Below are 14,132 nucleotides of genomic sequence, written 5' to 3'. Positions count from 1 at the left end.
TGTCACGGTGGATCGAACACGACGAGATGAACAAAAAGCTCATAAGAAGTATCTTGTGTCGTTAATACTTTCAGCGGTTGAGAATAAGAGCGCGAGGAGTGTGACCGATGAATGCCGTTGCGTATTCATTTTCTAATTATTGATCATTTCCGTCGAGCCTTACGGCTTTCATCCTTTTCATCAGCATCATCGAAATCATCATCGTAGTCTGTCTCTTCCTCACCAGTGAAGCCATTAGCTTTTGGCACGACTTCTTGTGCTGTTAGCTTTTCTGCCTTGCTATTTTGTTGCGGCGATGGCGTCTCGTGTTTAGCTGGCGTTTTTGTGGGTGCTTTCATCACCTCTATCCATTCTGCTAATTTGGCGATCATTGTATCGCTTCCTGCTGCCGGGTCCGTTGCACCTGCATCATTAGCGGCAACTTGCATGTTAGAAATTGCCCTCAGACAACACCAAATCTAGTTTGTGTACTCACCAATGGCAAGAGCGTAGAGCTTGGCTATTTCAGCTCCCCATTTGTCCTCCTTGTGCTTTGCAGGAGGTATGTCAGCACCTGCTTTAGCGCCAGTCATCTCTAACAAAGATTGATAGCGCTCTAACTGCTCCTGTAGCTCACTGAGCTCGTCTTCTTTTGAATTCATTCGGTCCGTCACCCACACTAACAGCAAATAACATCTGTGTGAGTGAGCAGCACAAGGATGTGGTCACTCTGGAGATCTTCCTTACCGTAGCCGTCCCGAATGCGCTCAATCTCTTGATCTTTCTCGTTCGTCTCTGCAAAAAGCTGCTCTTCCTTCTGTCTAGCCGAGTCTCGCTCATCTGTGACCACTTGTAGTTGAAGCTGCAACTCCTCCTCAGTCTCTTCAAGTTCCTTCACCCTCTTCGCAGACTCGAAGAGTGCCTGCTCAGCTTGACGTGCTTTCTCTTCACTTGCAGCAAGTTCCTGTTCTAAGCTCTGCACCTTTGTCTCCATCTTCTCCAGCTCGGCCAGCCGACGGAGTTCGTTCGTCTGTGCCTCCAGTAGGAACCTCTCGTTCTCCCTTCCGGCTGCTTCAGATTCAGTATTACCATTGCTAGCACTGGTTTCAGCACCTGCTGCACTACTTCCCTGAGACCGGGTCTGAACTTCAGCCTCCGCCGCCTCTGCTCGTCGTCTCCAACTATCTAGTTCAGCCCCTGTAGCTGCACATTGAGCCTCTAATCGGCCTGCCGCCACCTTGAGTAAGTTTTCAGCCGCCAACGCGCGTTCAAGCCCCTGCTTCACACGATCGCGCTCATCATTGAGATCTCTCAGTGCAGCCTCACTCTCTGCTGCCCGAGCCTTCAGCTTTGCATCTGCCTCAGCCCCTTTCTCCATTAGAGCAGCACGCGTCTGCTGCAAAAGCGAATACTGCTGCTGTCCAAATGTTTCTTGCTCCTTGACTTGTAGCTCTGCTGCCTCTAGTGCGCGACGCTGTTCATCCAGCTGAACACGCACTGACATGAGCTCTCCGTTGAGTTCTGCAATGCGTGACTGCCCTTCTTGTTGACTGGCATCTTGTTCTTGTTTCTTGTCAGTCAACTGGCCGCGTAAATTGGCCGCTAATTCCTCAAGCTGCTGCTTAGTCTGCTGCAGTGCCTCATAAGCACGCTTCTGCTCCCCGGCCTGCATTGCCAGCGTCTGTATCTGATGTTCCTTCTCACTTATCTGCGTTTGCAGCGTATCTCCTCGTCGCTTCAGCTCCTCTACCTGACTCGTAGTTGCCGCCAGGTCACCTTGCAGTGTATCTCCGCGAGTTTTTTCCCGGTCCGCACGCTGGTTGGCCGTATCTATCTGGGCAGTGAGGTGGGCATGTTGCTCTTGCATCTCACGCTCCTTTTTCTCCCAAGCAGCCCTGGCTGCTCTCAACTTGGCTAGCTCTTCGCCATAGCTTGCTAGCTGTGCGTGCTTCTCACTTTCCGCAATCTTAGCACGGTCGTACAAGGCACGAGCCTCCTCCAGCACCAGCACAGCTGTATGTCGAAGCTGCTCAAGAAGTGCACAGGCCTTCGACGCCAAAACTTGGACGTTTAGAGCGAGCGAACTGCTCTCGTGTGCCTCGCGACCGAAGACCTCGCATTGCAACGCTGCACGATGATGCCACTTGACACATGTAAGCTGTAGGAAGCGACCTGCTCGGCTGCCATCCTCCTTGACTCCCCCCGCCGCTAAAGCTATAGAGACTGTACCCTCGGTATCGGTGTTGGCATCGAATTCGCCCAAGACACGCCAGTCGCCGGCAGCACCTGTAAAACTTGTAGCGACTCGGATACGAGTTACCCATCCGTCTTGAGGAGTGTCAGGACTGGTTTCAGATTCCGCCTCAGCCACTGGTGTTGCAGCAGTAGTATGGTCTGTTACAGCTGCTACTGGTGGGTTTTGTATCGCGTGATCTATCGCTGCCAACGCAAAGTATCCGAGAAACTGAACAGTGTCTGTAGGCTCCTTGCCTGCTAGGATATTGGAGGTGGTTGCAGCGATGACCACACTAGGAGCATTCTCAGCATTGTGTTGTTGACGCTGATACCACGACTGCACATAGTCCAGAACTGCAGATAGGTATTCATATCGCTCAGTCTTGCTGGGGAGTAAGGCGTAGTCGCGCTGGGCTGCTGAGACAGCGTCACACGCGAAACCTGTATTCCACATGACAGCCGAGATCACATCGTGCAGGAATCGAACTGGTGGGCGAGCGAACAGTTTTACGGGAACAACATCTGTCTTGAGTAGATCTTGCCACGACATAACGTGAGCCAGCAGCTCGTACGTCAGCTCGTTCGCTCCTTTCACTTCGTCAAGTTTGTATCGACTTCGAGCTGCCTGGAGATCAGCAATGCTCGCCAAAACAAATGTTGAAGCAGGAGCTGGTACTGGAGAGCTAGTCAGTGTCGCTGCTTGTGCCTCTGATGAGCCAGAACTTCCTCCCTTACCACCACGTACAGACAACGAATCAAAGATACGAGGAAGCTCAAAATCAACTACAAGCGATGGAGCTGCGTCTTGTGCGTCGGGTACCCAGCACTGAGCTCCATTAAGCCGTGCAAACTTGGCGTCTTGAGCCTTCGAGGAGGCAGACAAACACTCATCAGGTAGCAAGCGCGATTCCAGACCAAGCGGCGCAACGTCTCCATCCCCCACGTATTCTGCAGAGCAGGTGTCCTTTGCTGACTTGGCTTTCCAGGTATCTTCCCAGGTCTTAGACACAGCCAAAAGCTTGGCTTTGGCCTCTTCCCAGCGTTGCGCAGTGTCGGAACTTTTAGCTTTAGCATCTTGCGACGAGGCAATATGCTGGTCCGCGAAGCTGGTGAAGTGTTTGGTGATCATTGCAAACTCAAAAATTCGTTGACGATCGGACTTAATGGACTGAACGAGAATCGAACGCTGAGTTCGCACGAGCGCCAACGTTATGGTAAGACCACGTTCACGTTCTTCAAGAAGCTGCTCCTGTTCCTTTGCGACTTTTGTGGCTTGTGCAGCATTCGGAGTTGACTTTCCAGCAGCAGCAGCCGTCGCCGCAGCTTGCTCAGCTTTAAACTGAGCATGGCACGCCTTCAATCGCAGCAGCTCACGGGTCATCGTGTTAATCAACGCGCTGCGGTCACTCACAAGTTGGCCCTCTAACGTTAACAGCTTTTCACTTTCTTCGCCAATATTCTGCAGTTTACTGCTCATTTGACTCGCAGTCATGTGTGCCGCTGACGCAGCAGCCGAGTCTTCACGACGCTGAGACAATAAGGCCTTGGTGGACTTGCCGTTCTCTTGCATTAGGCCGCAGCGTCGCGCCCAGAGCTCGACGTCTTTCTGGAGAGAATCTCGGAACACCTGGATAAGTGTACGTAAATCTTTAGCTTCACCTTCCATCGTCTTGACTTTCTGGGCAGTCTCGAGCCACTGCACCGCCACTGACGCTGCGTCAGCATCAGCATCAGCTGCAGCTGAGTTGTTGCCATCCAGATCGCGAAGAGCACGCATCATGAGCTCCAGATCACCCTTCTCCTCCAGCAATCGCCACTTCTTCGTACGTTCTTCTCGAATGCGTTGGTCAGCCAGCGCCCGTTCTCGTGCCAGCTTCTTGCGCTCCATTTCGTGCTGTTTCGAGAGCTTCGCCTTGTCCTCCCACGTCTGTAACCTCACCCGGTCCATCTCTTGAATCTGCTTCTCGTATTTCTTGACGATGTCGTCCTTCTCTTTGGGGTCAAGACCGAGCCCAGTTTCCATTTGCTCTTGAAGTTTTTGCTTGAGCGCGGCAATTTCTTCGTTGAGCTGTGAAATCTGCGAGGACGCCTCGTTTTTCTTGGCGTTCACCTTGATACTCTTAGCGCGACTAGCGTACTTGAGAGTACTCAACGTCTCGACGAAGTTGATACTGGCAGGTGAGAGCGTCGCCAGCATGGAGCAGAGACTGTTGCCACCCAGTGACTCCTGCAGTACACGCGTGAGCTTGGAGTTACGATAAGGAATGAACACCTTCTTGCTAGCTCGAGAAGCTTCAACGAGAGCGTTGATGACGTTGCCTAAGGCACTGAGCGACTTGTTGATGTTGGCTCCTTCACGAAGTCGATCGCCCTGTGCTCCTGTTGATGCCGCACGTTCGGAGCCTGCAAGATCGACGAGATTAATCTTAGCGAACACGCTCTTGGTCTCATCGTCGGCATCTTTCTGGTGGATCTTGATGGTGAAGATCGAGTGAGAGCGAGAGCTCTCAGCGTTCATGTGAGTATAGCCCACCGTTCGCGATTGTGCCCCCAACGTCATGAGCTCCACAATCTCTTCTCGTGTCTCCACCACACGCTCCTGGAGATCTTTCACGTAGATTCCCAACACGGAGTGCTCCTTGATCTCCAAGCCACCTTTGTTCTTCTTGCCATTGCCACTGGAATCGAGCAAGTCGTAGATGATTTCATTGTAAATCTCAAAGAACGAGCACTCCACGAGGAAGCGCTTGTTGGGGTTTTCGACCCGTTCTGTGGCAACACGCTCGAAGATGGCGCAATTAACGCGAGGAATTAAACCTTCCAGCGCCTCTGAGCCTCCAGTCACACCTGTCATACTGAAAGACTTGCCACTGCCAGTCTGTCCGTAGGCAAAGATAGTGCCGTTGTAGCCTCCAAAAGCTCGGTCTAATAGAGGCACGCCAATGTCCTCAAACACACTTTCCTGCTTTGAGTCACACCCGTACACGAAATCGAAGCCGAATTCGTGTTTCTCGGCCGGGTTGTCCATATTCGTGAGCACGGCGGTGCCATTGGGGCCACAAGTGAAGCAGGAGACCGACTGCTCCCGATTCTCACGCTCGTTCATGGGCCGACATCGCACGGCGACACGAATGTTCTCGGCCTCCTTCTCATCGGGCTTCATGACGCTTCAAGCTACTTGACACTAAGCTCAACGAGTAGAGCTTGACGTCGAACACGACCAGACACTCGGCATGTTAAGAAATGTCGGTTGCAGCCTTCAGCTTGCCTCATAAATACCTTCAGTTCGTGTTAAAAATACTAATAGGACCAACTTTCACTTTTCGTTACATCTTGTCACCAATACGACCACGATGAACGAGGTGTTTGATGCCGAGACGGGGGAGAAACTCGAGCTGTTTGTGCCAGTACCAGTTGCGACGACCTGTACTGTCGATGAGCCAACACTGACACGAAAATCCTCTGAAGCACACCGACAAGCGAGACAATCGTCTCGTTCTGTGCATCGCGACACGCAGTCACAACGAGAGCTTGGCGACAACGTTGACTGGGAGCGCCAGCAGGTCTCCAATGTCACAGTACGTTCTGAAGCAGCAGAAAATCTCCTTTGGTAAGCTTCTTGTAGCTGATACGTTGAATCTATCGCAGAAAGCGAACAAGTGTTTCCGCGAGTCGCTCGCTGGCGTTCGGCACGAATTGCAGCGTCGTGGACTGGCTGAAGCGGAACGTCTGAGCTTAACCACAAGGTTGCTGGAAAAGACCAAGCACGGCTACGCGCGACACATTCAGACGCTGGTAGTGGAGGAAATGGCGCGTGAGATGGACCGAGAGGTGGATTTGCGCCTGGAGCTGGCCCCACTGGGTCGCGAGCGTATGCAGCGCCGACACGACAAAGAGCGAGTGTTTTACCGATCCCAGATCGCCCGCATCCGAGGGGAGTGCGAGATGGCGCTGACCGCGGCGGCAGTCAAGAACAACTTGCTGCGGTAAGGCGTAAGCGTAACCGAGTTACAGTGTAACAATACGATCACGTAAAACACGTCAGTCATAAGGTGTATCTTGTTTTTCGAGAACATTCGGACCAATCAATCACAAAACCCTCTACAAACCGATTTGACAATAAGATCTTCGCGAAGGCACTCCACTCAGCAATTAGACACACAGAAGTCAGGTGAGCGAGCAACAGCGGCACGATCGACCAAACGCTTCCTCACTCATTCTTCTATTATTTGCATTTCAGATTACATAGAGATCGCAAGATGGCCGAAACTACGAAGAAGGAGCCTGTGGACTTGTCGGGAGACGGCGGCGTGCTAAAGGAGACGTACGTCGAAGGATCGGGCGAGGTTCCGCCCGCTGGCGACGAAATTCGAGGTGTGTAGAGCATCATGCGACAGATACCTTCAAATCAGTGGCTCTAAATTTTTGGATGATTGTGCTTGCCAGCCCACTACACCGGTACGCTGCTGGACGGCACCAAGTTCGACAGCTCGCGTGACCGCAACGCTGAGTTCAAGTTTGTGCTGGGCAAGGGCAACGTGATCAAGGCCTGGGATCTAGCCTTCGCCTCAATGAAAGTTGGCGAGGTATGCCTGTTGCAATGAATAACCAGTGGTAACGTGATCAAAGAACTGACTAGGGGTTGATTGATGCTTTGTGACTGCAGAAAGCTATTCTAACCTGCAAACCCGAATATGCGTACGGCCCGAGCGGCAGCCCACCAAAGATTCCTGCTAACGCAACACTGAAGTTCGATGTGGAGTTGCTTGGCTTTAGCCCCAAGGTCAAGGAGATGTGGGAGATGGACGCTGAGGAGAAGATCGCCGAGGCCACCAAGCTCAAGGCCAAGGGTACGGAGCAATATAAGGCGAAGCAGTTTGACGCTGCCGCTGCAACGTACACTCTGGCCGCTTCGTACATGGAGGACATGTATGATGTCGCCGACGAGGACAAGAAGTCGATGAAGCAGCTGCAGACGACTTGCTTCTTGAACGCCGCGATGGCATACCTTAAGGTGGAGGACTACTCGGAGGCCGTAACTGTCGCCACGAAGGCGCTGAACAACGACCCCTCCAATGTCAAGGCGCTGTACCGTCGTGGTGTGGGCCGCATGCACACAAATGACCTGGAGCGCGCGAAGGAAGACCTGTTGGCCGCTGGCAAACTGGAACCGGCTAACCGTGAGGTGCGTCGCGAGTTTGAAGTGTTGAAGAAGAAGATGAAGGACGCGCGTCAGAAGGAGATGTCTGTGTTCGGCGGTCTGTTCGGCAAGGTATCCATGTACGACGACAAGTCCGTGGTAGAGGCCGAGCCGGTGCCGGACCCGAACAACCCGAAGGTTTTCTTCGATATCAAGATCGGCGAAGAGGACGCCGGTAAGGTTGTGATGCAGCTGTACAAGGATATTACCCCGAAGACGGCCGAGAACTTCCGCGCGCTGTGTACGGGTGAGAAGGGCAACTGCACGACGGGCCAGCCGCTGCACTACAAGGGAAGCTCGTTCCACCGTGTGATCAAAAGCTTCATGATCCAGGGTGGCGACTTCACGCGTGGTGATGGAACGGGCGGTGAAAGCATCTACGGTGAGAAATTCCCGGACGAGAACTTCCGACTCAAGCACACGGAATCTGGTCTGCTGTCCATGGCCAACGCTGGTCCGGGCTCGAATGGGTCGCAGTTCTTCATTACGACTGTGCCCACGCCGCACCTGGACGGCAAGCACGTGGTGTTCGGCAAGGTTGTGGAGGGCTTCGATGTGGTGAAGCGCATCGAGGGCCTGGACACCGATAAGGGCGACAAGCCCTCGCAGCCTGTGACCATCGCTGACTGTGGCATGTACGAGGCATAAGCTTTGGTTAGTGTCAGTAGCAGCAGCATTGACAGGGTTAAGATACCGGTACTCTTCGTGAATGTAGCCATTTAAGTTCATTTATTTCCGAAAAAATGCAACTTGCTCTAATTGGTCGAAAAACATTGGGCTCAGTTGACTGGCCACAATCCTGTAGGCTTGACGTCGCTTTGGCTCATTCCTGGCCAACCGAGGCAGTGCGCATTTCCAAGGCATCACGCACAGGCGGACGTAGGCTCTCTTTCTTGCAGTTAGACCCGCCGCCATGGACGCGGCCACAGACCAGACTATCCTCCGTCATGAGGTGGCGGAGGTGGCCTTCGGCTTCTACAGCGATGCCGAGATTCGTGACCTAAGTGTCAAACAACTTACGAGCCGTTTGAGCTTTGACTCGCTCAACAACCCCGTGGTGGGCGGCCTGTATGACCCGGCATTGGGTCCCGTGGACTTCAACATGATCTGTCCTACTTGTCACCAGACGCAAAAGGAATGTCCTGGCCATCTCGGCCACATCGAGCTGCCTGTGCCCGTGTACAACCCCGTGCTCTTCGGCCAGATGCTCAACCTGCTCAAGCGCAAATGCTTCACGTGCCACAAATTCCGTGTTGCTAGCGCTCGCTCGCGTGTGGTACGCGTTAAGATCCTTCTGCTTGACAATGGCTTCGACAACGAGGCGGGCCAGCTAGGCGAATTGCTCGAACAGCGCAATGGCGTTGAGGACGAGCCTCCGCAGCGCACTTTCCAGCGGCAGCAGGCCATTCTGGACGAGTACGAGCGGCTGGCGCTCTCCAAGAGCATCACCAGCACTAACGGCAAGACGCAACTGCTGCGTCCGTTGCCTCGCGTTGCTGAGGTGACGCGTGAGAAGCTTGTGATTGAGTTCCTTAAGAGCATGAAGAACAAGTGCGAGAATTGTGGAGCCATCTCGCCAGCAATCAGACAGGACGCCAATGCTAAAATCTTCCTCAAGGGACTCAGTGCACGCTCTCGCAAGGTCAACCGCTCCAAGAACCTGACGGTGACGTCAGCTCTGGACACGATCCGCGGCAATGTGTCGGACAATAAAGACGAGAATATGAACGGTGACGACTCTGAGTCGGAATTGGAGGACGACGAAGATACGTACGCAGCCACAGAGGACTCGTCATCGCGCAGCAAGTTCCTGCCGCCTCTGGAGGTGCAGTCGCAGCTGCAATTGATGTGGCAGAACGAGGATGGACTCATGGAAATGCTTTATGGTGACCGCAACATTGCTAGTGGCCGTGTCTCTGGCCGCAAGCCTGACGGCTGGCGCAAATTCTTCCTGAACGTGATCCCTGTTGCACCTTCACGTTTTCGTCCGCCTGTATTCATGGGCGATAAGCAGTTCGAGCACGCGCAGAACTCGCACTTGTCGAAGATTATGACTTATAGTGAAAGTATTGTTCAGAGCGACTACTACAAACGCCAGGCCGCTACTACGTCGGACGAGGATGACGCCGAGAAGGAGGAGCAGGTGAATCTCTCACGAAAACTCGCTCTGTGGACGGAACTGCAGAACGCAGTCAACCTTCTGGTGGATAGCAGCAAGGCCAAGCCAGGCACTGACGTCGCGCAGGGCATCAAACAGGTTATTGAAAAGAAGGAGGGTCTTTTTCGTAAGCACATGATGGGTAAGCGTGTCAACTACGCTGCTCGGTCGGTTATCTCTCCTGACCCGTACATCAGTACCAGCCAGATTGGTGTGCCGCTACGTTTCGCCAAGACTCTCACGTACCCTCAGCCAGTGACGCCGTGGAATGTGGAGGAAATGCGTCAGCTTGTTATCAACGGACCGGACGTGCACCCTGGTTCAAACTTCGTGGAGAGCGAGAATGGACGCCTCATTGATTTGAGCAAGCGTACCCCGCACCAGCGTGAGGCTATCAGTAAGACTCTGCTGACCCGTTCTGCAAGCGCCCAGGGCACCAGTAAGAACCGTGTGAAGCGTGTGTGGCGCCACCTGAAGACTGGTGATGTGGTGTTAATGAACCGTCAGCCGACGCTGCACAAGCCCAGTATTATGGCCCACACCGCGCGTGTTCTGACAAACCCGAAGATGCAGACGATTCGTATGCACTATGCCAACTGTAATACGTTCAACGCCGATTTCGATGGTGACGAGATGAACATGCACTTTCCGCAGAACGAGCTGGCGCGTTCGGAGGCTTACAACATCGCGTCTAATGACAACCAGTACATTGTGCCGACGGATGGCTCGCCTCTGCGTGGTCTTATTCAAGATCACGTCGACTCCGGTGTGAAGCTAACTCAGCGTGACACGTTCTTGAACAAAGACATGTACATGCAGCTACTGTACAATGCCTGGGCTAGTATGGAGGATTCTGGTGTGGAGAAGGCGCACATTGAGACTGTGCCGCCTGCTATTCTCAAGCCGGAGCCCCTCTGGACGGGCAAGCAGGTTATCACCTCGGTGCTTAAGCTTCTGACAAAGGGCCTCCCGCCTCTGAACCTGGACAGCAAGGCGAAGATTAAGGGCGACTTGTACGGCTCGGCGAACAACGAGCACGTTGTGATATTTCGCGATGGCGAGCTGCTTCAGGGTGTGCTGGACAAAAGTCAGTTTGGTGCGAGCATGTATGGTATGGTTCACGCATGCTACGAAGTGTATGGTGCCCGTATTGCCGCCGATTTCCTTTCTGCGCTTGGTCGTCTGTTCACGTGCTACCTGCAATTTGCTGGACACACTTGTGCTATGGAGGATCTGACGCTAAACATCGCAGCTGAGAAGCGCCGCCAAAAGCTGGTCAAGGACTCTGAAGTCATGGGCGAGGAGGCGTATGCTGAGTTTGCTGGTCTTACTGAGCTGCTCGAAAAGAAGCGAGCAGGTGAGAAGGCTGGAAAGAAGCGTCGCATGAACGAGGAGGAGCGCGCCCAGATCCGCGATCGAATGCGTACGCTGCTGTCTGGGCCTGACGCAGATTACAACGCTAAGGCTCTTGATGCTCACATGATGGGCTGCGTGCACGGATCGAACAGTGACATTATCAAGACGTGTCTGCCGTCCGGTCAGTCCAAGGCGTTCCCGAAGAACAACTTCTCTCTGATGGTGCTGACTGGTGCTAAGGGCTCCATGGTGAACCACTCACAGATTTCCTGTGGTCTTGGTCAGCAGGCCCTTGAAGGTCGTCGTGTGCCTATTCTGTGCAGTGGTCGATCGCTTCCGTCGTTCGAGCCCTTCGACCCTGCTCCGCGCGCTGGTGGTTACGTTACAGATCGCTTCCTTACTGGTTTGCGTCCTCAGGAGTACTATCACCATTGTATGGCTGGCCGTGAAGGTCTTGTCGATACCGCTGTGAAGACCAGTCGCAGTGGTTACCTACAGCGTTGTCTGATCAAGCACCTGGAAGACTTAAACGTTGGCTACGATCACACTGTCCGCAACAGCGATGGAGGCGTGATCCAGTTCTTGTACGGTGAAGATGGTATTGACCCGGTGCAAAGTGCCATGCTGTCTGGGAAGGACACACAGTTCGACTTCCAGGCGATGAACCACCGCAGTATTTCACACAAGTACGGTATTAATGCCAAGTTCTTCGAAAAGACCAAACTGGACATTATGAAGCCGCTAAAGCTACACCAGGAGGTTCGTGAGGCTAAGGAGAATAACTACGGCAGCTCGTCCTCGCTGCTGAAGGCTGGTGTGAAGATTATGGCCCGCCGTCTGAAACAGGGCGAGACCAAGTGGAAACGTGGCAACATTGAGCTAGGCTTCCATGCTGCTGAGATTGTGGCGGTGGCCGGGGCAAACGAGGACGGACGTGAGTGCAAGTACGACATCAAATACCTGGACACTGGTCTGAAGTCGTTCGGTGTTCCTCGCACTGCCAAGTTCAAGGCCACCAAGCCGACCAACGCCACTCGTGCTATGTCTGGTCGGGTAGACATCATCAAGGTGTCGCTTGAGGATCCGGTGATGCAGAGTTTGCCTCTGAGCGAGCACGTTGGTTTAATTTCGGAGCGTATTCAGGACAAACTGCGCAACTATAACACGCGCAACCCGTCCAACTGCCTCGAGCTGATGAAAAAGAAGAAGAAGAGCAAGAAGTCGAAGAAGAGTAAGCACGCTGCTGATGACGAAGTTGACCGGGAGGTCATGCAGTCGAAGCACGCCGTGAGCCCCGACGCTTTCCAACTTCTGGTGTGGGTGAACTACTTGCGCAGTATGTGCGCTCCTGGTGAGAACGTGGGTATCCTGGCTGCCCAGGGTATCGGTGAACCGTCGACACAGATGACGCTTAACACGTTCCATCTTGCTGGTCACGGTGCCGCAAACGTGACGCTGGGTATTCCTCGTTTGCGTGAAATTATCATGACAGCTAGTCAGAAGATGTCTACTCCTATGATGACGATCCCTCTGCGCGACGATGTCGAGTCGTCCCGGGCACAAGAAGTGGAGCAGCGTCTAAACCAGGTCGCTCTGTCAGAGCTCATTAACAATACCAACGGTGTTCGTGTCAAGGACCAGTTCCACAGCAGCGAAAACGGCATTTTGTGGGTGCGCGATTACCAGATCCGCCTAAGTTTCTTCAAGCTTAAGGAGATCAAGCGCGTGTTCGGATTGAGTGCCGACCAGGTGTTCAACTCGGTTGGTCGAGGCTTCGTCGGTAAGCTGCTTACATTAATTTCTCGTGAAATGAAGAAGAGCGGTGTGACTGTTTCTGCTGCGGCGGAGAAGAACAACTTCAAGGCTCCTTCTGGCGCAGACAAGAAAAAGAACGATGACGACGAAGATGATGACGATGAACAGGGTACGCTTCGCTTTGGCAGCCGTGGTGAAGTGCAGGGCTATGGTGAGATGGACGAGGAGGACGAGAAGATTCGTAAGGCACAGATGGCAGATGACTCGGACATTGATTCCTATGATGAGACTTCGGGCAACCAGAAGAACAATGGCGCTGATACGTCCGATGACGAGTCCATGGAGAATGGTTCTGCGAAGAAGTCCAAGAAGCACCAAAAAAAGACTTTCACCGCTGATGGTATGGATTCCCTTGAGGTCCCGAACAGCGTACGCAAGAACCCGTACTTCGTCTTCTGCGGACGCAACGACAAGGAGAACTACGTGGAGCTGCACCTGCGTTTCCCGACGCATTCTAAGACGCTGTTGATGGTGCCGCTTGTTGAAAGAGTCGCCAAGCAGGTGCTGGTGCAGTACTGCCCAGGCATTTCGCGATGCTACCTGATTAACCAGCGCATCGGCGAGGCGCAGGAGGAGAAGCCTTGCGTACAGACGGAGGGTCTTAACTTCCAGGAAATCTGGGGCTTCGACCACATCCTGGATGTCAACAACCTTGCAACCAACGACATATACCAGGTGCTACAGACGTACGGTGTTGAGGCTGCTCGTGCAAGTATTTCCAAGCAAATTATGGAGGTGTTCGGCGTGTATGGAATCAGTGTCGACCCCCGTCATTTGAGCTTGCTGGCTGACTACATGACCGCACAGGGCGGCTACATGCCGCTCAACCGTATGGGTATGAACAACAAGGGCTCATCACTGCAGCAGATTACGTTCGAAACGTCCATGAAGTTCCTGTCCCAGGCTGCTCTGGGTGGTTTGGTGGACAAGCTAGAGAGTCCATCGGCTCGTATTGTTCTAGGCCAGCCGCCGCGTGTGGGTACGGGCAGCTTCTCGCTTTTGCAGCCGATTGCATTATAAGCGGAAATCATCCACCACCATAGAAGTGCAACAGGTACAACACGAGCCATGTTCAGGTCATATTTTCATGACAACAACCTACAATATACACGTTCGTAAAGCTAGAGAAGATACATGAACCCTTCCGATGTCCATAACGCTATTATTCCTGGCAGAGGTTATTCCAGGCGCTGGGATTACTGTGTATGTAATATACCGCCGCGTCGTTGGCACGTGCCACGTCCACAAGCGTAAGTGCCAGCGCTTACAGTACTTCCGCTGTATGATGATGATGATGGCCTTCTATTTTAGCTAATTATTTTTAAGAAGCCATATGCACGTAGACACTCGAGAACTTCTATGACTTTTAATGCATGCAAGACCCGGAAG

General features: G+C 53.2%; 4 protein-coding genes across 4 annotated transcripts; 3 read left to right on the top strand and 1 right to left on the bottom strand.

Moving 5' to 3' along the window:
- Positions 1-143: 143 nt before the first annotated feature.
- PITG_03858 (kinesin-like protein) lies at positions 144-5,377 on the bottom strand (the record flags this gene model as incomplete). Its single annotated transcript, XM_002906852.1, has 3 exons — positions 144-403; positions 476-658; positions 727-5,377. 3 exons carry the CDS (start codon positions 5,375-5,377, stop codon positions 144-146), a joined length of 5,094 nt encoding a protein of 1,697 aa, XP_002906898.1.
- A 190-nt stretch (positions 5,378-5,567) lies between these two features.
- PITG_03857 (uncharacterized protein) lies at positions 5,568-6,204 on the top strand (the record flags this gene model as incomplete). Its single annotated transcript, XM_002906851.1, has 3 exons — positions 5,568-5,611; positions 5,699-5,777; positions 5,863-6,204. 3 exons carry the CDS (start codon positions 5,568-5,570, stop codon positions 6,202-6,204), a joined length of 465 nt encoding a protein of 154 aa, XP_002906897.1.
- A 165-nt stretch (positions 6,205-6,369) lies between these two features.
- Positions 6,370-8,158, top strand: PITG_03856 (peptidyl-prolyl cis-trans isomerase, putative; the record flags this gene model as incomplete). Its single annotated transcript, XM_002906850.1, has 4 exons — positions 6,370-6,385; positions 6,455-6,588; positions 6,661-6,800; positions 6,881-8,158. 3 exons carry the CDS (start codon positions 6,474-6,476, stop codon positions 8,060-8,062), a joined length of 1,437 nt encoding a protein of 478 aa, XP_002906896.1.
- A 169-nt stretch (positions 8,159-8,327) lies between these two features.
- Positions 8,328-13,867, top strand: PITG_03855 (DNA-directed RNA polymerase I subunit RPA1, putative; the record flags this gene model as incomplete). Its single annotated transcript, XM_002906849.1, has 1 exon — positions 8,328-13,867. The coding sequence occupies one exon, from the start codon at positions 8,328-8,330 to the stop codon at positions 13,761-13,763; it is 5,436 nt and encodes a 1,811-aa protein (XP_002906895.1).
- Between the last annotated feature and the right edge of the window lie 265 nt (positions 13,868-14,132).

This window comes from Phytophthora infestans, genomic scaffold (assembly GCF_000142945.1).
Source record: "Phytophthora infestans T30-4 supercont1.4 genomic scaffold, whole genome shotgun sequence".
Taxonomy (NCBI): domain Eukaryota; phylum Oomycota; class Peronosporomycetes; order Peronosporales; family Peronosporaceae; genus Phytophthora; species Phytophthora infestans.
This window is presented reverse-complemented; position numbering and strand designations above follow the sequence as displayed.